Genomic DNA, 25,539 nt, shown 5'->3' on the forward strand with positions numbered 1-25,539 from the left:
AACACACACGAGAGGACAAAAGGTGCCTTCATTTGATATTAAAGTCTATTATTAATTACCAGGTCAGATCAGGAGGAACTGGTGTATTACAGTGTGTATTTTTCTCCACCTCAGACAGACGAGTTGTTATACAGGAGCTTTCCTCAGACTGAGACCTGGACTCCTTTAAAGCTGTCAGACATGTTGATTTTAGTGTTGGTAAAAGTCTGTGTTCACTAAAGTTTGGATTTTCCTGTCATTTTTCTGCATAAATTCAAAGTAAATATTGTTATATTGTATCCCTGTAGTGCACGTGAATGGCTACAGTAAATCAACATAAACAGATTTTTATCCAAAATGACCAAAACCGGCCTGTAGTGGTACATTGTTAAGTCCTGTTGTGTTCCTGTTTGAAACACATCAGGAGAGCTAACTGAGCGCTAACAATGGGTCAAATTTTCAGAGTAGACACAAAGGTGATAAGTCTTCTTATCTGAGTTTTGTCAAGATAAAAAATACCTGTACCTTTCTGTTTTATTCCTGATGCATTCGTTGTACAACGCCAAAACTTTAAAAAAAAAAATTGGTGGAACACTGTGTAAAATGTAAATACAAACATGCAATGATTTACAGACCTCATGAACTCATATTTCCTTCACAAGAGAACGCAAAAAGCATTTCAAATGTTTAAACTGAGGAAAATGTGAAAAATAGTGGTTCACTTTGAATTTAATGGCACCAAGACATCTCAAGTTAGGGCAGGGACTGTGTTCGCATAGTGCAACAGTCCTGGGTTGCATTTCTCATTTCATATGGATTGATGCCAAATGTTACAGGCAAGTCAATTATGCACACACACTCTAAAACAAAGCCATGCTGTTATAATAGATGCAGCATATGATTTATCATTGTCTTGCTGAAATATGCAAGACCCTTTCTGAAAAAAACATTGTCTGGATGGGAGGATGCGCTGCTCTAAAACCTACATTTACCTTTGAAGACTGATGGTGCCTTTCCAGACGTGCAAGCTGCCACTTCTATAGGCAGTAATGCACATCCATCCGATCAGAGCTTTTTAACTGAGTGCTGATAACGAGCCAGATGATCCTGTGTTTTCCAAAAAAGAATATCACATTTCAATTTCTCTGACCACAGAGCAGTTTTCCTCTTTGCCTCAATCTATTTTAAATAATGTTTTCATCCAGAGAAGACTTGTTGTATTCCAGAGCGCATGCATTGATTTCTATGACAGAATCTTGACTGTTTTTAGTGCAGTGCTGTGTGAGGATGATGCATGCCTGATGAAAACAGGCAGCCAATATTGATTTTCCACCTTGTCCCTTGCACAGAGATTTCTCCAGAATTTTTTGATGATTTTATGACTGTAAATGATGAGATATTTAAAGTCTGATGAACAGTATTCTGAAATTTGTAGTTTTCTGTAGATTGGTGAAACTCTGTCTCTCTAAGCCGCTCTTCTTATAACCAATCACGTTACTGAGCAGTTTCCAAGTAACCTAATTAGTTGCAAGCCGTTTCATTTTATCCCCAATTCAACATGAGCTAGTATTTTCTTGAAATAGTGAAATGTCACAGTTCAAACATTTGATATGTTTCCTATGGTCTTTTGTGAATAAAATGCGGGTAGATGAGATATGCAGATGCATTGCAGCATCCCTTTTTTTTTTTTTAGGAATTTGGTTTATAAGTGATTCTTCTTTTTCTGCCTCCAGGATGTTATCTGTGGGATCTTGATCTCTGCCGTGCTGTTAGGGGGCACCTATCCCTACTGGGAAACAATGGACCACTTCCAGCTCAACAACCCCATCTCCCCCATTGTAGTGCTGGTACTGTTCTACTTCCTCTGCTACATATACCCAGAGCTGGACCATTACAGCACCACACGGGGGGATACGACCACCATTCTGGGAACGTGTGCCGGGGCCTCAGCGGGGTACTGGGTGAATCAGCAGCTGGGGCAGACGTTTGAGCCTGAGGGCATGTTGCCTGTACCTTTGCCCACACTGACAGCGAGCGCACTAGCGTTAGGCACTGGCCGCTTCTTGGTGGGGGCTGTAATACTGCTGGCAACTCGGCAGATAGTGAAAACGGTGAGCCTGCACATGTTGTATTCATGGTACAAAGTACCGAAAAGTGACAACAATGCCAGGAGGAGGAAAGAGATTGAAGTGCCTTCTAAGTTTGCCACATATACATCTGTTGGGCTGGTTAATTCTATACTGGCCAACAGAATTTTCCTTTTTTTGGGACTGTTATGACCTGACTGATCAATATGATCTGAACAAAACCGAACCTCATATTTATCTCAGTGTTCTTAAAATGATCATTTTTTTGTAATACGTTGCAAGATTTTCAGAAAAAGTTCTCAGAGGGAATGATTCACAACTGTGTACTTGTGACTGACCTGTAACTGAGTTGAAAGAAAATAAAACATTTTGCTTAAATAAAATTTCGTGTTTAAAAGCTTTGTTTCACATGCTGAACACGTCGTTTCCATTTCAGAGCACACAGGTCCAAGTTTCTTGTTACTTTTGCAATTGGGAGAACCACACCTTAAACCTGATTTGCTCATACCAAATCCAGTATAACTGAATCCTGACAAGTTAATTTCAGCCGAACCCACCTTTGTCCTCTCAGCAGGTTAGAGCATGCAATCTGTTACACCATGCTGGCCTGGTTACTTTGTCTAGTGCAGGAATGAAGCAGTTAAGCTCCCTTTGCTACAGTAGAGTTTAAAAGAATGTGAGAGCACCTGTCAGACTTCATGTACAGTGCAGATTGATGTCTGCATGGCTTGTTTTCTTACAGGAGTCCACTGGCTTCACAAATTTCTTTTATTTGTTAGTAATGTATAAACAGGTGCAGATGACATGTGGAAAAAACAAAGATTCAGAGCACTCAAGTCACAAGTTTGAATGGCTTTAATTGTGTCTGAAGGCAAAACCCTTTTGGACTTGTATCAAAGGATAAAGAAATGAAGCACCTGAGCATTAGCCTCTTTAATACAGTGATGCTGGAATATTAACTGAACATTGCATTTATCGCCCAGCTTACACCAAGTCCACAAAATCTCAGATGGCACTGTTCTGTCTCAGTGATTCAGATCTTATTGAAAGCAGCCACATCCACAGACTGAACATATTCCTCGAAGGCGGTGATGGCTTCCTCCAACATATCAGTGCCCACTTTATCGTCCTCCACCACACATCCTATCTGGAGCTTCTTGATGCCGTAACCCACTGGCACCAGTTTGGACTGCCCCCACAGCAGCCCGTCCATACTGACGCTGCGGACGCACTCCTCCAGCTTGGACATGTCCGTCTCGTCGTCCCAGGGCTTGACGTCAAGCAGGATGGAGGACTTGGCAATGAGAGCTGGCTTCTTGGATTTCTTGGCGGCGTACTCGGCAAGACGCTGCTCCTTGATTCTGGCCACTTCTGCGCTCTCTGCCTCATCGTCTGACCCAAAAAGGTCGATGTCTTCCTCGTCACTGGCATCATTTGGCGTGGCCAGGGGAGTAGCTGGGAGGACATACCGACTCTTGGCTGATGGAAGACGAGCTCTGTCTGTCTGGAAAGAGTTTATGTGGTTGTACCAGCGCCAGAGGTGGCAGAGCGTCGGTGAGGGAGGAGAGGGGATGGCGTCAAACACGATCATGTCAGCTTGGGATGCCACAAAGCCCTCGATGTAGCTTTTGTCAGCCAGAAAATCACTGAGAGCTTCGAGGCCCACTTGTGTGCTCACGTCACCAAACACAGTTTTTGTGGAAGTCAGGCGGGAGTGGGCGCTCTGCTGGGATTCATCTCGTGTGGGGAACCTGTGCTTGATGACTTCTTTCATGGGAACGTCGCGTGTGAGGGGAGTTTCAGCGGTGTGGCCACTGGAAGAACCAAGGCAACAGAGCAACAGGTAATGAGTCACTCAGTTTAATTACCATGCACTAACCCCAAGGCACAAATAGGCTAAATTAAGATCAGGCATGCATGCGCAAGCCCACACACAGACGCACAAACACATGCTACAAACACAGTGGAGTGTTGTTAATTTTTAATTATTCTGACTTCAGTAAAAACAGCCCTGTTACTCTTATATAAAACAATGTTTCCACACAGTTCCGCACAGTATTGTCTCCTGATTAACCAACTAAAAAAAATCATCGGCAGCACACCCCCGTAACATACACCAAACAAACAGCTATATATGGTTTTAGGTTTAGGAAAGTAAAATCACAGGAAGGGTTCGATGTCCATCTCCAGGGCGGAGCAGGGCATTGTCAGCTCGAAGCGATTGATGACATCTGGATGAAGCACTCCGAGACGCCCGACGTTCTTTCCACGGACAAAGATATCAGCACAGCGACCGGGGAAAAAGGTGGAATCTGAAAGGGGGAAAAAATAAATAAAGTTAACAGTTTGGCCCCACTTCCTTCTTGTTAAAGCTATTTTAGAAGAAAACATTGCAACAGTTATCTTTTTCTTTTAGAAAAAGGCAGCTTAGCTTTCTCCTAATAAAAACCAACGGACTGATTCTAACAGTCAGACCACGTGTTCAATACAGACAATGGCCCTCTTTGCCATCATGAATATACACGTGTTCTTTAGTAATGGCCAATTTTGTTCATAATACAGTGTGAATGTTCATGACATTCATGACACAGTAATTCTGAATTATAGCTGCCAAAGTAAAAAGCAGGAGAATTTCCACATAAGGAAGCTTTAAGAATAATGGTCAGAGTTTAGGCCAGAATGGCTACCTCGTCTCTTAAGATGTGACAATGGTTAAAAATGTGAGGCCGGGGGCAGCAATGAAGCAGGATTGTGTCCAATGACAAAAAAAAAAAAAAACTTGGAAAAATGAAGCATATGGAGCATCTGATCTTTTAGCCCAAGACAACGAACCAGCTACAATTACTGAAACATCCTAAAGGGCAGGGGTGGCCAACTAATCTACCCAAGGGGCCACAACTGGGACTGTTGTGAAGGGCGGTACCAAGCAGCTTCTAAAGAAAGCTCATCAGTGTGGCCATCCACCTAGTCCCAGTCTCTCACTGGTTTTACCCTTGGGTAAATTTTTTAAAGATGGTCAAACTTTTTCCTTTCTTCTGTCTCGTCTTTGTATTTTTGAAACATTTGTTACATTACAATATATAAAATGATTGAAGTGGGGTTAGATAAATAAAACTGATTTGAAGGTCCACTGCCCTGATTGGATTCTGCTCACAAATAAAACAGCTTAAATTAGACTCCCAGGTCTTGGCTACTAACACCTACACCTGGCACCAACTTATACTCTTGCCACAGTCCAGACTCTTGAGCTCCCGCGAGAGCAACCTCTTTTGTTGGACAATTATCACCTCCACAAGCTTTTCGTACCTTACTGTGAAGCAGTTGTTTTTTTGTTTGTCCCCCCCCACCTGTATTACTATCTAAACACCCAACTGTGATGATTTAGGTGTTTCTTGGATCCTGTTTGTGCCATAGTTGCAACATCTCCAAATGAGGCGTTTTGCCAGCTCCTTGGACATGCTTTGTGTCTCTCCTGCTTTACATTACAATGATCATGAGTCAAGTGCAGCATGTGGGCAACACTGTGCAGCTTTTCTTGTTCCTTGATCATAATTTGTTCACCCACGTTCATTATCACTGGTTAGCTGATAAGAATAAAGCCAAAACCTCGAAAGGCTTTACTTCCTGTGCATCTTTTTTTTTTCCCTTGAGAAGAAGAAAAAAAAAAAAAAAAAAACCACTTCAAAAACTGAAAACAGCCCTCTGGACTGAGTATGAGCTTGACTCTTACCGTTTATTACTGATCAATGATAAAGCACAGAAAGGAACACCATTTATGTGAAAATGTGATGGGTCATTACTCTGAAACAACCACCACTGGAGGCCATTTGACCATAATTGGCTTAGTCTCCCTCAGACATGATGCGGAAAGTGTGTCAGCATCTGGACTCACCAAAAAAAAAAAAAAAAAAAAAAAAAGGTCACTTTGCTCCAGATGGGAAGAAAAATTCGCCATCGACACAAATATGAAAACACTTTTGTTTGTGTGAGAGGCGTTTGCTCACTTTGTTAAAAAAAAAAAAACAAAACCACTGATTGAAAGACGGACTTGTCAGGAGATAACAAGATACAGGGGTTGCTATGACTACAGCCCCACACACTCTCACACAGACACGGCATTCTCCCATCGTGCACCGCTTCTTCCCACGCTGCCTTGCTAATGGGTTCCAGAGCCCACCGCTTAGATCTTCCATCACTGCTGTGGACGAAGGCTTACGACAGAAATGCATGAGCTTTCAAACACGTGTTGGGCTGCTAGAGCAGAAAACGTCGAGCAGTTATTTCAGTGCCTGTTAAATTAGTGGAATGTGCTTGCGTCAGTTCACACGTCATCTTCTTGCACCGTGAACAGGATGCCATGGCAACTACATAAATAGCTCGGGTACATCTTAAATAACCAATCAGTCAATGAAAACCCCACACTTGAGCCCCGCTACTTTCCGCCCCCTCTCCTCCAACTTGCAGTGGAGCTTTCAGCGGAAGCTGCGGTTAGATCGGCGCATCATCAACAAGTCCAACTGGACAATTTATCACCATTATTTTATTTAGAGAGAAGTTCTTAATCAATTTAATGAGCAGCAAACTGCAATGAATGCCTCACTGTGTGAGCAGGTGCACATCTGAAATTAGTACCAATATAACTTTCATCAAATGAATTTCAGTAATCACTTTTATGTTCTTTGAGGCTTTTCCCTGCTTTTAATTCCACATTTTAGGAGAACTTGTGAATGAGTTAAAAATCCACCGAATCTTATTCCAGGTCTTGCTTTTATAGCTTCAGCCGTCATTTCTGCTAATTATGATAAACAGTGTGTATTCCTGAGATATGATATAGTTCTACCCTTAAAATGAATTCAATCTAGGTAAGAGATTGCTTAGTTACAGCTGGGGATGGTCTACAGTTTTGTTATCACCATTAAAACTAATGTCAATAGCAGATGCATAATGTGTTTTGCTCATGCCAATGACAAATCTCTACAGCACAGAGGGAAAAATATTAGGCTGTGTATGTATAGACAGAAGAGCCTGGTTTGTAAAATGTTGCACATTTACAACAGCTTACTTGGTTATTTTTAGTACTGCTCACCGTTTTCGCCCAAGTAATTTTGTATAATGTATTGCTTCATATAAAGCAGACCTGATCACTTGTTTCTGTGTTGGAACACCGAGTTACGTCACCTAAATCTCAGGACCTTTGTAAGAGGTGTCATTACCACATATAAACAGGAACAATAACCAAAGGACAGATTGAAAATAAGTCCTTTAGTGTCATTAAACTGAGCCTTCATCCTGTGAAGCACACACACACAGACTGATCGCTCTAGGTGAAAAAGCGAACAAACATAGAAGACATGATACTAACAAATGGGCCGAGACCTCGCATTGGACACAGTTGTTAAGTGAAACGTGGGCATCTGTCATTTAAGTGTTTTCTGCTCTGCCTCTGTTCCCCTGACTCGTCATTTCATCGCCTTTCTGCACTGAGTGGTGGAAACACGACTGACATGTATTCCTGGGGAGCGATGCTGAGGGAGCAGCAGAGCTGCTGATGGACACATCCTGAGGACATGTGTCTGCATCAGGTGGGCTATGAGACTGGGTCACGACCTTGTAATGGGTTTAAGGACATGCTGACATGTGTGGGGCTAATGGTGCATAGAGACTAGAGGAAAAAACAAATGGAGAAGGTAGAGTGAGTGGGAGTGTGTGTTCCAGTATGTTGTGCATGAGAGCAAACTGTGAGGATGTCAATTTCAGCTCCTGTTTGAAGTATGTGTGTTACTTTATGCCTGTCAGATGGCCAGTCTAAGCACCCGTGGGTGGGTGCTGTATGTGCCAGTCTGTCTCGTTGCTCGGCACTGCAGTGGGTGACGTGACTCCTGTGCTCCTCTCCACACTGCAGCCTATGCACGCTCTCATACCTAGCTTCTTTCGTCTGCCCCCCACCCCCAAGTTTTTATCTGTACCCTGTAGTTTCCCCCCCATTGTTCCTCTCCCATGTCTGCCTTCAATCCTCCCCACTCCTCTCTCTGCACTCATCTCTCATCCACCGATACTTGAGCCCATTGATTTGCAGTCTGAATGGGCCAGTACAGGCAGATATCCTACAGCGTGACCTTGCAAAGCCCAAAGGAGAGGTGGGGCGGAAGTGGTGGGTGGAGAGGTAAATAGGTAGGAAAATATGGGTCTGGGGGTGGGGGAAATGGAAAGAGGCGAGGAATCTAAAACTGAAATGAATGGATGAGAATCCCTCTGGGAAACTTGGGGCAGCTCAGATGCATACAGATTGGCCTGCAGTCGAACATTTCTGATTAACAATCTCATAGGAACAGAGCAACTGCATCAGAAACTGAGTCACACCTGCCATTCAAACTTAGCTTTACAGTAAATTTGACAAAGCTGGTCACGTGTCACCACATGTTAATATCAGCGGACTGTGAAGAAGAAAATGCATTCACACTGTACAGTTTACTGCTTTCAAGCTCTCTGTGATTAAAAGAACCTTTCAGAATAAAAGGTCAGCAGAATTCTCAACAGGCTTCAAGTGCTGATGCAATATGACTAATTTCATTCACAGTGACTTAAGAAAGAATCCCTATGAAAATGTGCTCAGATGCATTTCATCATTAGAGTGAAGTGAAGTGGTGTTCTGGGTCCATGACCCCGAAAAACCAACGCTGATGTGACACCTTTTATTTTTATTGAGCAAAGAGATGACAGGAACAGTTCAATGCCATATGTATATGAATGTAAGAGAAAGAGGGTTAGACTGATTTATTAGGGTGATGGGATGTGATTGCTGGACTTGCAGGTAGACCAAGGAATGTAATATAACACGTGTTAAAAATAAGGGTGTCACAAAAACTGTCATTTAAGTGATGACACGTTATGAGTTCCCACTAAAATGGTATCTGGTATTTTCCAGGTGTTAGAGACACTGGATGACACCAACATGTCAAATGTTGGCATCAAGTGTAGATGCATTGGCAGCACTGCAGCTTAAACATCCTGGTGGATTTGAGCCAGGTCTGGATGGTGTGCATTAGAATGATTTACATGCAGTCAACTTCAAAAGTGATATCCTTAACAAAGAATCGTTGTTGTTTTAATGTTTTAGTCACTATACCATTAATTATGAGGCACAGATTAAAAAGTGAAGCTGTGGTGTGTTAGATCCATCTCTGCACACACAAGGAGAGAGATACTGAATCCTTGCCTGATGATTTCATTAGATTTTTTCACATTTGATGCAACACACCTCCACCTCTGGGTGACTGCACAGGAGGCCAGGTGGAAGGCCACCTGTCTGCAAACAATTGCAAACAGTTACTCTCAGACAGTTTGGCAAAGGTTTACAGAGGAGCACCACCCATCTGCAGTGTTTCTATAATACAGACAATAGGGGACTCGACTCAACTGGTTCCACTCCTGTATAAAAGCAAGGCTGTCGATCATGATGTCATTTTGCCGTTACATTGTTGTCCTGTAACAACTACCTCATCATTGTGGATGGTTACGTTTACATATCTTAAACACATATTACACATGTAGAGTTAAACACACAAGGTAAAAGTAGGCTAATGAGATGCATTAGCCAACTTAACAGTTGTAGTTTCGCACAAAAACAGCAGGCCACTGGGCTTGTAAGACTTTGGATCTGGAGAAAACTAATTGTGAGGGTGACTTAATTCAGCAATTGACCCTTAATATTACCACATTGTTAAAATTTTACTGTTATCATTGGCTAAATGTGCTGTAGTGCTGCTCTTCACAATGTTAGCCAAGTCCTTCTCACTAAATAGTCTACTATCAATAACAGAGCTGAAATAACATAGGATTTCTAAACATAAAAATATCTGATGATTATCGGTCACTGTTCATATTTTCAGCTGTAGCAGAATGTTTAAGTGAGGAAGCTCTAAAATCCTTCCCACACATCTTTCAGATTTTTGGATGCAACTCACTCTGCAGCTTTCTAAAAACAAACAATAAAACATAAGTCATAACCTCTTCTTACAGGAATTGGTGAGCAATCTGGAGGTGAGGAAGGAAGCGGGGGTTGACCTTCACTCCAGTTCTTTATGTCCCAAAATAAATACATTTTAAAAAAAGAAAAAGAAAATAGAAGCCGGTCAGTCTATTCCAGAAGAGACTGAAAATATAAGCTACTGTAGCAACTGTCCACGTTCAGTCCTACCCAGACCAGAGGGGAAACCCGGTCATGCTCTCCATTAACTTTTTATTGAGCGAAGGTGGCTACTTGACAATTCTGTGTGCTAGCAAAAGAGAAAAAAAAAGTGTGTGGTCAGTTTTACACACACAAAGACCTGTTCTTCCTGCTCAGGCACTACAGCATGAAGAATGGGGAAAATAAAGGATCCTAACCCTGTCTGACGACATGTGTGGCAACCATGTTGTCAATGATAACTCAAAGATCTAAATGTTAGTTTTGGGCCACGACTTCCAAGTAATCAGATGGTGTGCTCAAAAATGCAACATCATACAACATAAGATAAAAACAGAGAGACCCTACAATGTGCTGAAGTTACAGCATAACTTCTGATTTATTACTCCGTGGTTATCCGTCTATGATTGCAACTCCTGACGTGTTTTTTGATTTAAACAGCCCAAGCAACTACCGATTATTCACAATCCATAACTCTAACTTCAAAAAAAAAAAAGCCATCAATCCATTTTCATATCCATGCCAATCACTACATCACCCCTATACCTTGTGTATACATACACAAGCTCCTGTATATCCTTCCTGTGGAGTTACCCTCACCACTGATGATGCAAGCCAGTGTGGAGTTGAACCAGAACTGTGTAGCTCACTGCGATGATAAATGTTCCCTCACAATAAAGCATGTACATGCTGCTCTCATAGCAAACACAACAATGCAGTTGCTGCTAGTCAAAGACTGGATTTACATAATGTCAACAAAACCTGCCTTTTATCATCACGAGGTAGATTAATTCATTCAACAGCTTGTACAGAAACAAAAGATCACGTGGTTTGAAATCTGTGGCTGGGATTTCTCTGCCTTCTACAAATCCAGTCTTTAGTTATTTGCCAACAAAGCTAGGCAGTACATACGTTCCTATAGGCCCACACCCCCCTTCATCTCCACGCTTCTTACCATCTGCAGTCTGGATGTGGTAGCCTTCTCCTCGGGCTGGCTTCACCTCCAACAGCTGCATGGTTCGGTCCAGTAGGCCGTGGATGACCTCAAAACCCGGACTCTTGTTGTAGTAAACAGCACAGAAACGTCGGCTGTTTCTCGCCCCAACATCTGGGTGGAAGGATGAGAGACATAAGTAACAGTTTCTACAATAAAGCTAATACACACAATTCAGTATGCCACATTTTAGGTTTTTTTTAATCCTGTATATTTATTAAAACATTCATTGACCCTTCTTTAATTAAATCTATCAACTTCAACTACGATTCGACTTGATCTAATTTGTAATGTTTAAGAAAGTTTTCATCTTTCCAAAACTGTACAACTCTACATGTAATAAATTTGTCTCCATCACTTCAGATTTGTTGACGCCTACCTTTGGTCTCATCCTTTAGCACCACGTCTGATATCTCAAACAGTTTAAGGGGAAGTGGCATCTTCCTGTTGGCTGCTATGGTTTTCAACAGACCTGGCAGCAAGGTGGTGCGCGCCACCTGGTGGGGAAAAAAAAAAAACGGGTCAAGCTGGAAACAGGCCTGCAGTTCCTTATGGAGGAAGAGGGCGCCCTCTTATGGAACAATCACAGTACAACATTGTGCTTCTGATTAGTTCTCAACTTCTCAAAATCATCCCAGCATTAAAAGTCTTTACCTTCTTCATTTTAAACTTAAGGAGATACATTTTAAAATGCACCTATAAACATTATTTGGAGTTGAAACATTTTTACAGATCATTACACAGACAGTGAAATGAACACCTGCAGATGACATGCTGAACATTTACGAATTTCACTGCAGCCTGTTGTTTGCAGTTTACTGTACAGTGTAAATATCCAATCACATAATAATCTAAAAAGACCAATTAATGCTAAAAAAAAATAAAATAAATAAAAAATCTACTCTTTAAGTTACTTTGAGGATAAAAATGTGACTCTCTCTTGTCTTTTTTAAAGGCCCAAAACACTTCATTTCATTTCTGTCTCTTTGTTTGACTGTATATTACCTGGAACTCAGCAGTCTTGGGGTTGGAGATATGAACTGCCCTCATCTCCGAGATCTTCTTCCCAAGCTTTTCTGCAATATCTTCTTGAGAACACTAAAGAAAGAGAAGATGAAAAAATTTGAGGATTTTTTTTAAAGAGAGACAAAAAAAAAAAAAAAAAAAAAAAAAAAAAAAACACCCTGAACAAACAAACAAAAAAAAAACCCAAACCAAGACAAAAGTTATATGATTTTTTTTTTTACCAGGGCAAAGTTGAGGGCCTCTGTAAATCCAGCGGCTGCCAGGTCTTGCCTCAGCAGCTCTGTCAGTTTATTAAGTGGGAACTGTGAACAAATACATAAGAATGCACATGCTTGATTAGACACACTTGATTGTTTAATTAACTCAGCATTTGCTTACAGTAATGCACCATGTATAGAAAACAAGCAAAGGCAGCTACCTGGTTGGCTACAGTGTAGGTGCGTGGGGTGGTGCGGGTAATGTTGTTGAAACCGTAGGCAATGGCGGCGTCCTCCATGATATCGCAGGCGTGGATGATGTCCGAGCGAGTGGGTGGGATCTCGACCTCAATCTCATCACCGGCGCCGGTAGCCTGGGAGAGCAGGCACATCCTGGTCAGCAGGTGAGCAATTTTCTCTGTCGATTCACTGTCAGGAGAGGGGGGAAAAAAAAAAGTGAGCCTTTTCATGTTACTGAACGTCCGCTGACACAAAGCATGAAATGCTTTAGTACCAAGACTCAAATGCAGAGTGTGAGTATCATTTTAAGAACATATACTAATAAACTGATCTGAAACTTTTCAATGGAAAGTAAAAACGTGGCTACAGACAGTTCCCACTGGTCCCAACATGGATTTATAGTCTGACAGAGTGGAACAAATCTGTTCATCAATAGTTAAACATATGTTTGAAATTTGGTACGATGTGATAAATCACTGATAAGATCTTTGAACTCAGCCCCACAAGGGTTAACCAACTTATCATACCAGGAAAGGGAGATGCTACATTTGAGCTTCGGTCATGAAATTTTTCCAAATCGGTCTCCTTCAAACACTGATCTTAGCATCTTCTGAGGCATTAAACTACTTTAAAATTCAAATCAAACTTATCCTGAGTAAAAAAAAAAAAAAAAAACACACTGAACATACAGCTCAGACTAACACACTGTACTTGGTTAATGTGAACATATGTAAATCTGCCAAGTTAAACCATTGTAATAAATGTACGCCAGACATATTTACTAAATGGACAGGGGCTACAGGAACACCGCCTCACTGTATTAAACATTTTAGCGATCAGAGTGACATGTCTGACAATTTTTAATTTTTATTAAATCTATTAAACCTAAAAATTACAGTATTTAAACTTGGGAAAGTTGCTCAAAGATGAGTTACCTAAAACTGACCAATCAGCAGCTATTGTTCAGTTTTAGGTAACTGCTCTCCATATATCAGTTAAAAATATACAGTGCTGTGAAAAAGTGTTTGCATCAACACATCTGGCAGTAATCAGGCCTCGGTGTGACTACTGAAATTGAACTAAACTTTTGTGATTCAACAAGGTAGGTTTGGGAAGCTTTTTTTCTCTTACTTAAGGAAATCATCACTTTAAAAACTGTTTCACATTTTCTCAGATTATCGTTGTTTAATATCAAGATTTATCTGACAATATGAAACATGCAAGTGTGAAAAGAAATCAGAAAGAATTTTAAAGAGGGGTTTCTTTCTGTTTATCTGTACCGGCCTATATTGGCCGTAAAGGTCGAGAACTGAATGTAAATTCAGATTATCATTGTTTTACGTAAATTTTTGTTAATCTGAAACATGTAAACGTGATATTTATTTTGAAGCTTTATTATTAGTTTTAAAAAAGGCTTTTTTCCCCTTTTTTTAAAAAGCATTTTATCCATGCGTTTCATATGCACCTCAAACTCTGATAATTACACTTATACATAAATGACTTACTTGATGCCAACTTTCTGGTTAATAAATTTACCAGACAGCTTCTCCTTCCTGTAAGCCAGCTCCTAAAGTGTAAACCAAAAATCAAGAGACAAGAATTAAGAGCCATTCCAAGAAATTAGTGTCACATGTGTCACATTTCGGATAACTGTGGGTGATACAGTACCGGGTATATGCAGGTCTTGCCATCTGGGTACACCACTTCAGCCTCCTCTACCCTGAGGGAGAAAGAAGAAAACATCACACTAATTGTAATATTCAATGAAGTCAAAGCCGGGCTGAATTTAACAACACAGACAGACAAGAAGTCGGTGAAATAAAGTACAGCTTGTAGACGGGCTTTTAAAATGATATCCAGTAAACTGTGACAGCTGTTGGCAAACAGCTGCTGTCACATCACACAGCAGAGCATGGTAAAAAGTGAAAATATGACTCACTGCTAATGTAAACCTCTACAACACTATACTACACAGTCAACAACATGTCCACTTCCATCCTGAACCAGCATAAATGACCTGACATCCCATTTACTGTCTGCCTGCAAACAGCAAAGCCAGCATTTCAGGAAGACGTGACATACGTGAAAGGCTGAGCACAATACTCGCTGAACATGGTCACCATCATGTCCAACACAGTCTTCGCCTGTAGGAAACGTGATCAAGTTAAAGTCAGTTTCTCATGACAGTGGTGATAAGTGACAGATTTATTGTTTTCTTCTCTCAACTGTACCTTGGTCTGGTCTGTCGCTGTGCACTCAATGAAGACATTTTTAGTCTTCAGGGAGATTTTTGAATGGTCCCCTGAAACAAACGGCACTTCATTTTACTGGAAACATTTTAAGAAGCGTTACTACTTTCCGATTTTAATCTTCTCTAACTATAGACCCTGAGCATTTCTGAACTAAATATATTAATTGTATACTGTGTAATCTAATCTAACACAAATTTTCCAATAAAAAAAAAGAAAATGAAAGCAGAGCGAGGTCACAGCGCTCACCGTTGATAATAGGAGGCATAGACAGAACAACGCCGTTGCTGTCGTAGATGACGGGGTACAAAGGTTTGTCTTCAATAATGTGAAGATAATGCCTCAAGTGGCTATCGGTCTGTAGGAATCAGCAGAACATCAGTGAGTTAGCCAAAACTACAAACTGCCTGTGTGACCCACAATGAGTCATTCACCTGCTCACCTTATAGAGGCTCATGAGCTGGGTGGCCGTGTACTCTTTGGTCTGATTGAGGGGCTTGAAGGAGATGTCTCCTGGACGTTTGGCTGTGTACGTGAAAGGACCAGAGATGGTGTCCAGGTCATGGGTCCCAATCGCCACCAGGCTCCTCTTTCTGCACAAACATACCAATCCGATATTACGTATCGGTCCGATACAAACCTAAATTACTGGATCGGATATTGGAGAGAAATTAAAAATGTAATCCATTAATCTATTAAATATCATAAAAGCATCTCACAAAACTTGCGACATGGTGTAACCCAGCTCATGACCTTAGCATGTCGGAGAAGTATGCGTCATATGATCGAGTGGCTGTGTTGTGCGAGAGCCGTCGGCTGTCTGGTGGAGCATTTGGAGCCTCGCTATGTGCTTCCAAACCGGCATTTCATCTCTGAGAAAGCTATCCCAGAGAAGTAAAGCAAGTGTGTAAGTTCATCTCTGAATGTTTGTAAAGCATTCTCACGTTAAGCTTAACAACCGATATATAGAGCGACTGCCTCTTCTTCCCTCTCCTGTTGCTACTTGAAATCACGAAACTGATCAATGATCGGCTGACTGGCCCTTCTGTCTCTCTTGTTGGTTTATCGCCCACTTTGGGCCAGAAAGTGGAAACGAGCGGATAAACAACAGCAGCACATTTAAGCTTGATAAGCTGTTGTTAGAATTTATTTAATATTACTTTCTGCATCAGGATCCTTTTTTACATAGCTGAGTGCAGGTAACTGTGCAGGGGCGGGTCTAGCAAAAAATTTGTTAGGGGGGCCAGGTAAGGCATTAACAGAGACAGGGGGGCACAAAGAAATACTTTTCTTTCTTATTCTCATTTAAAATGTCTAGTTTTTAATAAATCATTATCTGAATCTTACAACCAAAGTTTTCATCTGATGTAAACTGCAAGTCCATTATTGTATATAGTAACTATTAAGTCTAATAGTTAGTAGGTTATAGTACTTTTCCTTTAGGAAGGTACCATCTATGCAGTCTGCAATTCTGTTGAAGAAAGATGTTGAATCTATTTAATTATTGTAGAAAAAGAATTGATTTCTGTGCATTTTTTATTTTATTTTTTTACATGTGCATTAAATTAAAGTCGATTACGTCGATTAAGCATCATGAGTCAGAGGGTGGGCGGTGGTTCCCTATGTTTTTTTGCTGGGAGTTGGCAACCCTATTAGTTAGGGGAAATATTAAACAACCTAAGTACTCTCTAAAATAGGGAGGAATAGTGAGGATGGAGTAGGTTTAAGTTTATTAGATTGATCAGTGTTGCTGAACTATGAAATATTTTGTGTGCAGTGTATTTTTTGCATACAGGTATAACAGAATAGCTTTAATGTTTTGCTTTTAATACTTGAGTATGAACTTCTACAAAATGCAGCAAAATATTTTTAAAAAAACAGTTTTATTGATGATAAAATACACAATCGGATTCATATCGGTATCGGCAGATATCCAAATTTATGATATTGGTATCAGATATAAAAAAGTGATATTGTGCCATCTCTAGTATTAAACAACAACAAATGGCCCCGAGACAACAATTTCCTTTGTTTCAATAACTACTAGACAGTAGAGTTCCACAGCCCAGGACAAGATAGGATATTAAAAAACTAGTATTAAATTGATACCTGAGCTGAATTGGTATTTATGTAACATTTATTAATACTACCAATGTTTTCAAATGTTCTGATTGTGAAAGGACTTTGCTCTCATTTGCAATCAAAAGCTGATGTGATGTGAAGTGTAACACATGGTTAGGAATAAATGTTAAAAAGAAAAAAAAAGAAAAAAAAACCCTAGGCATCAAAGGAGCCTCTATTTTCATCTCCAACAAAAAGGCTGAAAATCAGTTGGGTGGATGCCCATGTGGCGTGTTCGAGACAACCAGGCCTGGATGAGTTAGATCAGTGTTTCCCTACCACTGTGCCACTGTGATAATCTTCCACGGCACATAGGTGTGCCATGAGAAATGATCAGGTGTGCCGTGGAAGATTATCTGGTTCAACCTGATTAGTATTCCAAGCGATCAGTGAGTAACAGGCAGAACAATTACATTCTCTTCCACTAGAGGGCAGTATAACTACTCTGCTCTAATTAAATGGGTTGAAGAAAGTACATAATAGTCATGCTGTGAGTGAGACAACGCAGCACGTAATAGCAATAGATAAATATTTGAAAAGAAAAAGTAGTCAATCTAACCTGGGTCCTGGAGAAAATCCCGACCCAGATGAAGGCCCTAGCATGAAGTAGTGGTTAGAAGGGGTCAAGTGTTTCCTGGACTTCAGGAAGACCAGGAAACACTTGACCCCTGTTTCAATCCAGGGGGTCAGTGTTGACATTGTGGAGGACTATAAATACCTTGGAGTTCACATTGACAATAAACTGGACTGGGCTACAAACACCACAGCACTTTACAGGAAGGGCCAGAGTCGTCTCTATTTTTTGAGGACACCGAGGTCCTTCAACATCTGCCAGAAAATGCTCAGGATTTTCTATGAGTCTGTTGTGGCCAGTGCGATCCTCTGTGCTGTTGCATGCTGGGGGAGCAGGCTGAGGGTCGTAGATGCCAACAGACTCGATAAACTGATTCGTAAGGCCAGTAATGTTGTGAGGATGGATCTGGACTCCCTCAAGGTGGTGTCGGAGAGGCGGATGTTGTCCAAGATAAAGACAATGTTCGAGAACACCTCCCACCCACTCCATGACATGCTGGTCAGTCACAGGAGCTCGTTCAGTGAAAGACTGAGATTACCGAGAAGCACCACTGAACAACACAGGAAATCATTCCTGCCTGTGGCCATCTCCCTGTACAACTCACCCACTTAACACACAGTTTACTGCAACAGCTACACCCTTCTTGCACATGTTCTTCCTTTTTCAGCTATTTATTAATAAGTGACTTTTATGTGTGTGTATATATATATATATTGTGCTATTCTTAGTTAGTGTATTGTCTGTCCTTGTTAATGTTTGTTTATAATAAAGCACTGTAATGAAAAATAATTTCCCCTAGGCATCAATAAAGTATTCTGATTCAGAAGAAAGCAAAAATGATATATTGGGGACAAACTGAGCCAATTCCAGTATACCTGGTGCGCGGAGAAAAGTTATCAATATGCTTTTTGTGACATTTCTGTTTCGTTGTGTGCCGTGTGATTTTTCTAATGTGATATATGTGCCGTGACTCGGTAAACACTCAGTTAGATTCTGTTTGTGTGTGTGTCTGCGTATTTAAGCATGCTTGCAAATAACTGTGTGTGTCTCTAAGCCTTCATAGGAGCATGTGGTGGCTGCAATGAAGAAAACAGAGCATATCAGTATTCTACGAAATGTTTTCTGTTATGATGGTATAGATGTTAATAATGTGAATAATTAACTCAGCCACAGGTCAGTGGCTCAGTTTTACTGTTTTTCCTGAAATGCAAAAAAACCCAAACCCTAGTTTATTTTTAAAGGTTAATACAATTTTATTATTACAATATGGTATTCATATTTTAGATTAATCTACATCTGCAAAATAAAATGTCACAAAAGCCTTTAAATAAATGTAGTCTTGTACCCTGTAGGCTCACTCCTGCTTGCTGCAGGTGTCACTGTGACAGCCCTCAGTGAGCTGCTTGATTAAAACATGGTATCAGACAAGGTTAACAGCTCTGCATATTTTATTTGAACTTCTGTAGCTTTCTGCCAAAACAAATTGCAACGAAATGGGAGCAGCTACAAAATTAGCTTTACTTCATGTTGGAGATTGGTAATCAGGTGGTTTGATGAATGATTCCTGCCAACTTTTTCACAGTAAAGGGGTTTAATAGTGGTTACTGTAATAAATCTATTTGAGCTCACCATCTCATTAACAGCACCGCCTTTTCGCTCTTTCCTGTATGTGTACAGAAAAGCTCCACGTTAAATTATGACAGCAAATTTGTCACTGTTGTTGTTATGTTATCGGTCTTTTTCTTGAAAAGTGGGGGCTCCCTGGGCTTAATGTTGTCACACTTTTTATTGACAAGCTTGCTCCTAGATGTTTTTGCTCAAGGTGCCGTTTCACTGGCAAATGTATGTGGACCACTTGCCATGAAGGCTACAGAACGCCACAGCACTGTTTTGTAAATAAAGCATCAAAGTAAAAAAAAAAAATAGCATCCAGCATCTAGTATCAATAAAAAGTAAACAATTAAGTTCTTACGAAATTCATCCTTAGGCATGTGCAAAATCAATCTTAGGCAACGTAGGCCCTGATGATTTTTGGCTCTGCAGTGAGTTTCATGAGAGTAAAACTATCATCACAAAACATAAGTGTTGTTCTGCAAGATTTATTACTGGGTCTAATCAAAAACATTCTTAGTACTTTTAAATAAGTATATTATGTCTTTAGTTACCTAACTAGGTGACTTAGGACAGTAACAAGTGTCAGAGGTAATGGCAGCATCGTGTTGGTCTTTTCATTGTAAGTAGCTGCAGCTAGCCATTTAGACTCAAATTTTTAAAGGAAACACATTCGTGTTATATATAGTAGGTGGTTGGTGTGCTCTCACCTGCAAATGTTCTGATGTAGTTTCTCCTGCAGCTCAATGAAACTGTCATAGCGCTCCTGTGTGAAAGTGATGTTCCTCAAGACTGCTGCCACAGCGTGGGGTCGCACTGCTTCCGTCTGAGGGGAGTGAAGCGCCGCAAACATAGGGTCAACAGGCAAATCGCACTGATACCTGTTCTAGGTTACAAACTATTTTTTTTCTTGTTAAACATTTTATAATTGTGAACATCTCCACACACCTCCTTAGTGATGATCAGCTTCTGAGGCTCCCCACTGAGTGGGCTAACACGTTTGTATCGGGGCACCTCCAACCTAAAACAAAAACACAATCTCTGCGGTTAGAGGGAAGAACAGTTTTAACTCTCAGTGATGCCGCAGTGTTCGTTTGACTTTGGGACCTGAAGCGGACAGAGTTTTGGACCTAGATTACTCTGCGAGGCTCCTGACTACGGTAGCTGTAATGCTCCAACAATCCATCTGACAATCCATCAAGCACTTCGTAGCTTACACAAGTCGTACTAAAACATTTTTTTTACAGATTTATGAGCGCCATGTACCACATAAAATTGGTTCAAGGTTAGAAAGCACAACCAGAATTCATACATAAGGCGCACTGGATTATAAGGCGCACTGTTGATTTTTGAGAAAATTAAAGGATTATAAGTGCGCCTTATGGTGCAGAAAATACGGTACACAAAACAAAAAAACAAAGTGCTGGTCAATCACGGCAACAAAACTTGATATATAAATAAATCTCTTGTCATTTATTTCAGGTTAAGCCTGTTAAAAATTGCAGAAACGCACTTATTCTTGAAGACCTGCAGTCCACGAACCAGTCCTTCCAGACATAGCAGATCATAGCGGTTAGCTGGTACATCGATCTTATACAGGATCACATCAGATGCTCCTGAGGCCTTAGTGTCACCCTGCTCTCTGCTGATTATCTCTTTCTCAGAGGTCTGTAAAGCAGATGGGGAAGAGGAACTTCAGCATGCCAGAATTCAGACACAAATGTAGACAAATCAAAGAACTGTACTTACATCTCTGCAATAACAGAGCATTACTGCATTACTTTATTAACCACAAATAGCGAGCTGTTCGTATTTGATGTCATGTACTTACAATTTCATCCAGCTCCAGCCCAAACTCAAAGCAAAGCTCGTCAAACTCCTCATCAGCTAAAACAAAAGGCAGACAGACATTAGAAGATATTTACTGGCACATGTCACAGCAGCCTGCTCACATTTAACCCTCTGGGCTCTATGCTGGCCATTTGTGTACACTTCAATTTCTTCAATTTTTCACTATTTTTTTAATTTTCCAACTTCAGCTCCTTAATTATATCAATAATATACACTACACATACAGTTATTCCTGTTGGCTCTATGGTGGCCACTTTTGGCCAACTGAAACCCATTTTTTAATTCCTTGTTACTGACTAAATCAAGTAATTTAGGTAAAATTCCAATAACGTAGATAATATTAAAACTTAATCATCCTCTCAGCCTCCTCTGATGACCTGTTTGCTGCTGCCTGCCGCTGAAAGGCAGCGGGGAGAGGGGATACTTGAGCAGTGCATTTATCGCGGCATATAATGTTTTTTCTGGATACACTGTGCTTTTTCAGCATTTCAATTTGAAATGTATTAGCACCAGTCACAAATGCAGTATTGCCGGCCATGGTCTTTCCACACTCACGACAGTAAATGCAGTGCATCATGTTGTCAGCTTTACAGTATCTTAGCCACGGAAACTGGTCAAGCCACTCTCTTTGAAATACTTTGTATACACTTTCCCCCTTTTACTTTCAGTGGGCTCTGGCTCGGAGTCGATCGTATGAGGCTCATTATCTGATTCTGTCTCCGGACCAATGTTAGACATAACCTGAGAGGTTGATGGCTCCGTGTCAGAGCACTAGCTATGAATTTCAGATGGCTCAGGCCTTAACGAAAAAGTAATCAAACGTTCTTTATATCTTTTCTCATTATCCACAGCTACGTCCACTTCTGTCAGGCCTTAAAAATATTCTGCAGTAGATCAAAAACTGAAGAAAACCATGAATCAACATATGAACATTACCCGATGCTGCTGAAGTGAAGCACAGCAAAGTTAGAGGTTTTATTTGAGACACAGCCAAGCATTTTTCAATTTGGCATAATTTTAAAAAGTTTTAATTTCTTCGGTATTAAACAGCAGAAATTATGCTTTCTTGTCGGAGGTCATTTTTGGAAACAAAAAACAGCGGCCGACAGCACTGTACATGACTTGTGGGTAATAAGCGAATAATAAACAAATAAAGCGAATAATGCAGAAAACAGATTTGAGATACTGGTCATGAAGTACACTGAGGGTAGAGCACCACGGTAAAGTGAGCCGTCATTTGTGAGCCGCGGTCAAGCCAGCCGCCTCCTATCCGCCGCATAAATTTCCTTGCGCTTTTACACCAGTCTTTACGGTAGCGCCTTTTCGCTTTATGTGCCGATTGAAAGCCTATACCCGCGCACACGTGTGCGCGCGCGAACAGTCGCACGCGCATGCGCGAGCACAAATTACAATGAAACAGCCCGATACAGTCAATACAATTATGGAAATGTCAGAAATTCATTAAAAATCATCATGAGTAGTTGATGTCCAACTTTCAACACATTCCCCCTCTGGGACACCTTACTGTACCTGTGTGGCAGGTTTCAGCCAGATTTACTGTAGAATTCCTCTGAAATTAATGGAAACATTTATTCAATCTAATACAGTCAGTACAATAGAATTATGTCAATTTTCAAAAATTCATTAAAAATCATCCTGAGTAGTTGATGTCCAACTTTCAACACATCCCCCCTCTGGGACACCTACTGTACCTGTGTGCCAAGTTTCATCCAGATTTACTGTAGAATTCCTCAGAAATTAAAGGGTACTTTTATCCAATGCAGTCGGCCAATACAGTAGAATTATGTCAATTTTCAAAAATTCATTAAAAATCATCCTGAGTAGTTGATGTCCAATTTTCAACACATCCCCCCTCTGGGACACCTGTGCCAAGTTTCAGCCAGATTTACTGTAATATTCTTCAGAAATTGCAGGGAACTTATGTTCAGTGCAAGAAAGGCTGAAAGACGACCACCACTGAACAAGACACACAAGCTGAAACGTCAAGACTGGGCCAAGAAATATCTCAAGACTGGTTTTTCTAAGGTTTTAAGGACTGATGAAATGAGAGTGAGTCTTGATGGGCCAGATGGATGGGCCCGTGGCTGGATTGGTAAAGGGCAGAGAGCTCCAGTCTGACTCAGATGCCAGCAAGGTGGAGGTGGAGTACTGGTTTGGGCTGGTATCATCAAAGATGAGCTTGTGGGGCCTTTTTGGGTTGAGGATGGAGTCAAGCTCAACTCCCAGTCCTACTGCCAGTTTCTGGAAGACACCTTCTTCAAGCAGTGGTACAGGAAGAGGTCTGCATCCTTCAAGAAAAACATGATTTTCATGCAGGACAATGCTCCATCACACGCGTCCAAGTACTCCACAGCGTGGCTGGCAAGAAAGGGTATAAAAGAAGAAAAACTAATGACATGGCCTCCTTGTTCACCTGATCTGAACCCCATTGAGAACCTGTGGTCCATCATCCAATGTGAGATTTACAAGGAGGGAAAACAGTACACCTCTCTGAACAGTGTCTGGGAGGCTGTGGTTGCTGCTGCACGCAATGTTGATGGTGAACAGATCAAAACACCGACAGAATCCATGGATGGCAGGCTTTTGAGTGTCCTTGCAAAGAAAGGTGGCTATATTGGTCGCTGATTTGTTTTTGTTTTGTTTTTGAATGTCAGAAATGTATATTTGTGAATGTGGAGATGTTATATTGGTTTCACTGGTAAAAATAAATAATTGAGATGGGTATATATATTTGTTTTTTGTTAAGTTGCCTAATAATTATGCACAGTAATAGTCACCTGCACACACAGATATCCCCCTAAAATAGCTAAAACTAAAAACAAACTAAAAACTACTTCCAAAAACATTCAGCTTTGATATTAATGAGTTTTTTGGGTTCATTGAGAACATGGTTGTTGTTCAATAATAAAATTATTCCTCAAAAATACAACTTGCCTAATAATTCTGCACTCCCTGTAGGTCTGTTGACAGAGCTCTGTACAGGTCTGCTCGAGCTGACCTGAAAAGGGGTCCCACCTGTCCAGCAACAACACATGGCATGGAATAATAGACATCATAAACCACAGAGGCAGAACTGTGAAAACAGAAAACCTGAGTGTGCAGCTAGCAGAGGAAATAAACAGCTTCTTCGCCCGCTTTGAAACACCACAACAGCAGCATTCATCTGCCTCAGCCCTGCTCCCATCCTCATCCTCACCTGGTTCCTGCACCGCTCCATTCACTGTAACGGAGCACGATGTCAGATGTGTGTTCCTAGCAGTGAACCCCAGGAAGGCGGCCGGTCCAGACGGAATACGTGGTAAAGTGCTAAGACCATGTGCCCACCAGCTCACCCTCATCTCCACCAGAATCTTCAACCTCTCACTGGATGAAGCAGCCATCCCATCCTGTCTAAAATCAGCCACAACCATCCCAGTACCAAAGAAGTCTCCCATCACCAGCCTGAACTATTATTGCCCTGTGGCCCTCACACCGGTAATCATGAAATGCTTTGAGAGACTAGTCCTTCAGCACACCAAGGATTACCTCCCCCCAGAATTCGACCCCCACCAGTTTGCATACCGTGCAAACAGATTCACAGAAGATGCCATCACCCTCCACTCGGTGCTGAGTCACCTAGAACAGCGGCAGAGCTACGCCAGAATGCTCTTTGTGTACTACAGCTCACCCTTCCACCACTCGCCCATTGAGAGCCTACTAACTTACTGCATCACAGTATGGTACAGCAGCTGCACTAAGGCGGATAGAGCCACCCTCCCAGCATGTTTGCAATGAGTAGGAGATGCTCTGTATCTCACTGTACAACTGTATAGTGACAAAGGTATTGGGTTCTTTTCTAAAAATTGCTATAAACAGAGGAACCCAAACTGATGAAAAGTGGCGAATATTTTTTTTCAAATGACTATTTTTAGTGGATTTTTGATATAGAAGCAGAATGACAGAATGTTAAAAGAAGTTACTTTTAGTCATTCTAAGCTGGGCATTGCGTTCTCTGGCTGTTCAAAGCCATGGAACTTTAGACTTTCCAAGCAAATAATGATGGCCATACTGATGTTCTTTTCAGTACATTTTACTTTATGTTCATTTTCTCTGCTGAAGGTATTGTTCAGGCCTGTCAAGATGGCGCCAGTGTGTGTGGCTCGCCGTCTGGCTCTTCCTCTGTTGTGTTTGCTTATGTTGTTTTTTATTGCTAGAGTCAACTCTCTTTTAATGTACAATCGCAAAAAACTGTTGGACCTCCGAGTTGCCAGTGATCTTACCAATGCAACTTATAATGGACATAAGGCGTTACCTCCATTCCTGTCTGGGATACCAGCTAACCTTTGTCGGACCCTGGCCCCAGCCTCACGGCGAAAGCGTTTCAGACGCCGGGGCAAACGTAGCGGTCTACTCGTGAAACTTAAG

At 41.1% G+C, this 25,539-nt stretch overlaps 2 protein-coding genes across 4 annotated transcripts in view; one reads left to right on the forward strand and one right to left on the reverse strand.

Moving 5' to 3' along the window:
* sgpp2 (sphingosine-1-phosphate phosphatase 2) overlaps positions 1-2,604 on the forward strand; it is a 17,923-nt gene extending 15,319 nt beyond the window's left edge. For 2 of the 3 annotated variants that reach the window (XM_026191549.1, XM_026191548.1), the window contains exon 4: positions 1,713-2,468. In XM_026191549.1, coding sequence (XP_026047334.1) covers positions 1,713-2,258 — 546 coding nt within the window. In that variant the 3' untranslated portion in view covers positions 2,259-2,468. Of the gene's footprint in view, positions 1-1,712 lie in introns of all 3 variants that reach the window. The other variant, XM_026191547.1, reaches the window with a different exon arrangement.
* A 299-nt stretch (positions 2,605-2,903) lies between these two features.
* Positions 2,904-25,539, reverse strand: part of farsb (phenylalanyl-tRNA synthetase subunit beta) — a 30,601-nt gene continuing 7,965 nt past the window's right edge. The window contains exons 2-18 of the mRNA XM_026191546.1: positions 21,095-21,150; positions 20,777-20,931; positions 20,212-20,284; positions 19,974-20,089; positions 15,400-15,550; positions 15,207-15,315; positions 14,940-15,010; positions 14,791-14,852; positions 14,377-14,428; positions 14,214-14,275; positions 12,690-12,897; positions 12,493-12,573; positions 12,251-12,343; positions 11,625-11,742; positions 11,207-11,359; positions 4,231-4,378; positions 2,904-3,880 (exon numbers count right to left, since the gene is read on the reverse strand). Of these exons, the coding sequence (XP_026047331.1) occupies positions 3,100-3,880; positions 4,231-4,378; positions 11,207-11,359; positions 11,625-11,742; positions 12,251-12,343; positions 12,493-12,573; positions 12,690-12,897; positions 14,214-14,275; positions 14,377-14,428; positions 14,791-14,852; positions 14,940-15,010; positions 15,207-15,315; positions 15,400-15,550; positions 19,974-20,089; positions 20,212-20,284; positions 20,777-20,931; positions 21,095-21,150 (2,489 nt within the window). The 3' untranslated portion in view covers positions 2,904-3,099. The remainder of the gene's footprint in view (positions 3,881-4,230; positions 4,379-11,206; positions 11,360-11,624; positions 11,743-12,250; positions 12,344-12,492; positions 12,574-12,689; positions 12,898-14,213; positions 14,276-14,376; positions 14,429-14,790; positions 14,853-14,939; positions 15,011-15,206; positions 15,316-15,399; positions 15,551-19,973; positions 20,090-20,211; positions 20,285-20,776; positions 20,932-21,094; positions 21,151-25,539) is intronic.

Source organism: Astatotilapia calliptera, chromosome 14 (assembly GCF_900246225.1).
Source record: "Astatotilapia calliptera chromosome 14, fAstCal1.2, whole genome shotgun sequence".
Lineage (NCBI taxonomy): Eukaryota > Metazoa > Chordata > Actinopteri > Cichliformes > Cichlidae > Astatotilapia > Astatotilapia calliptera.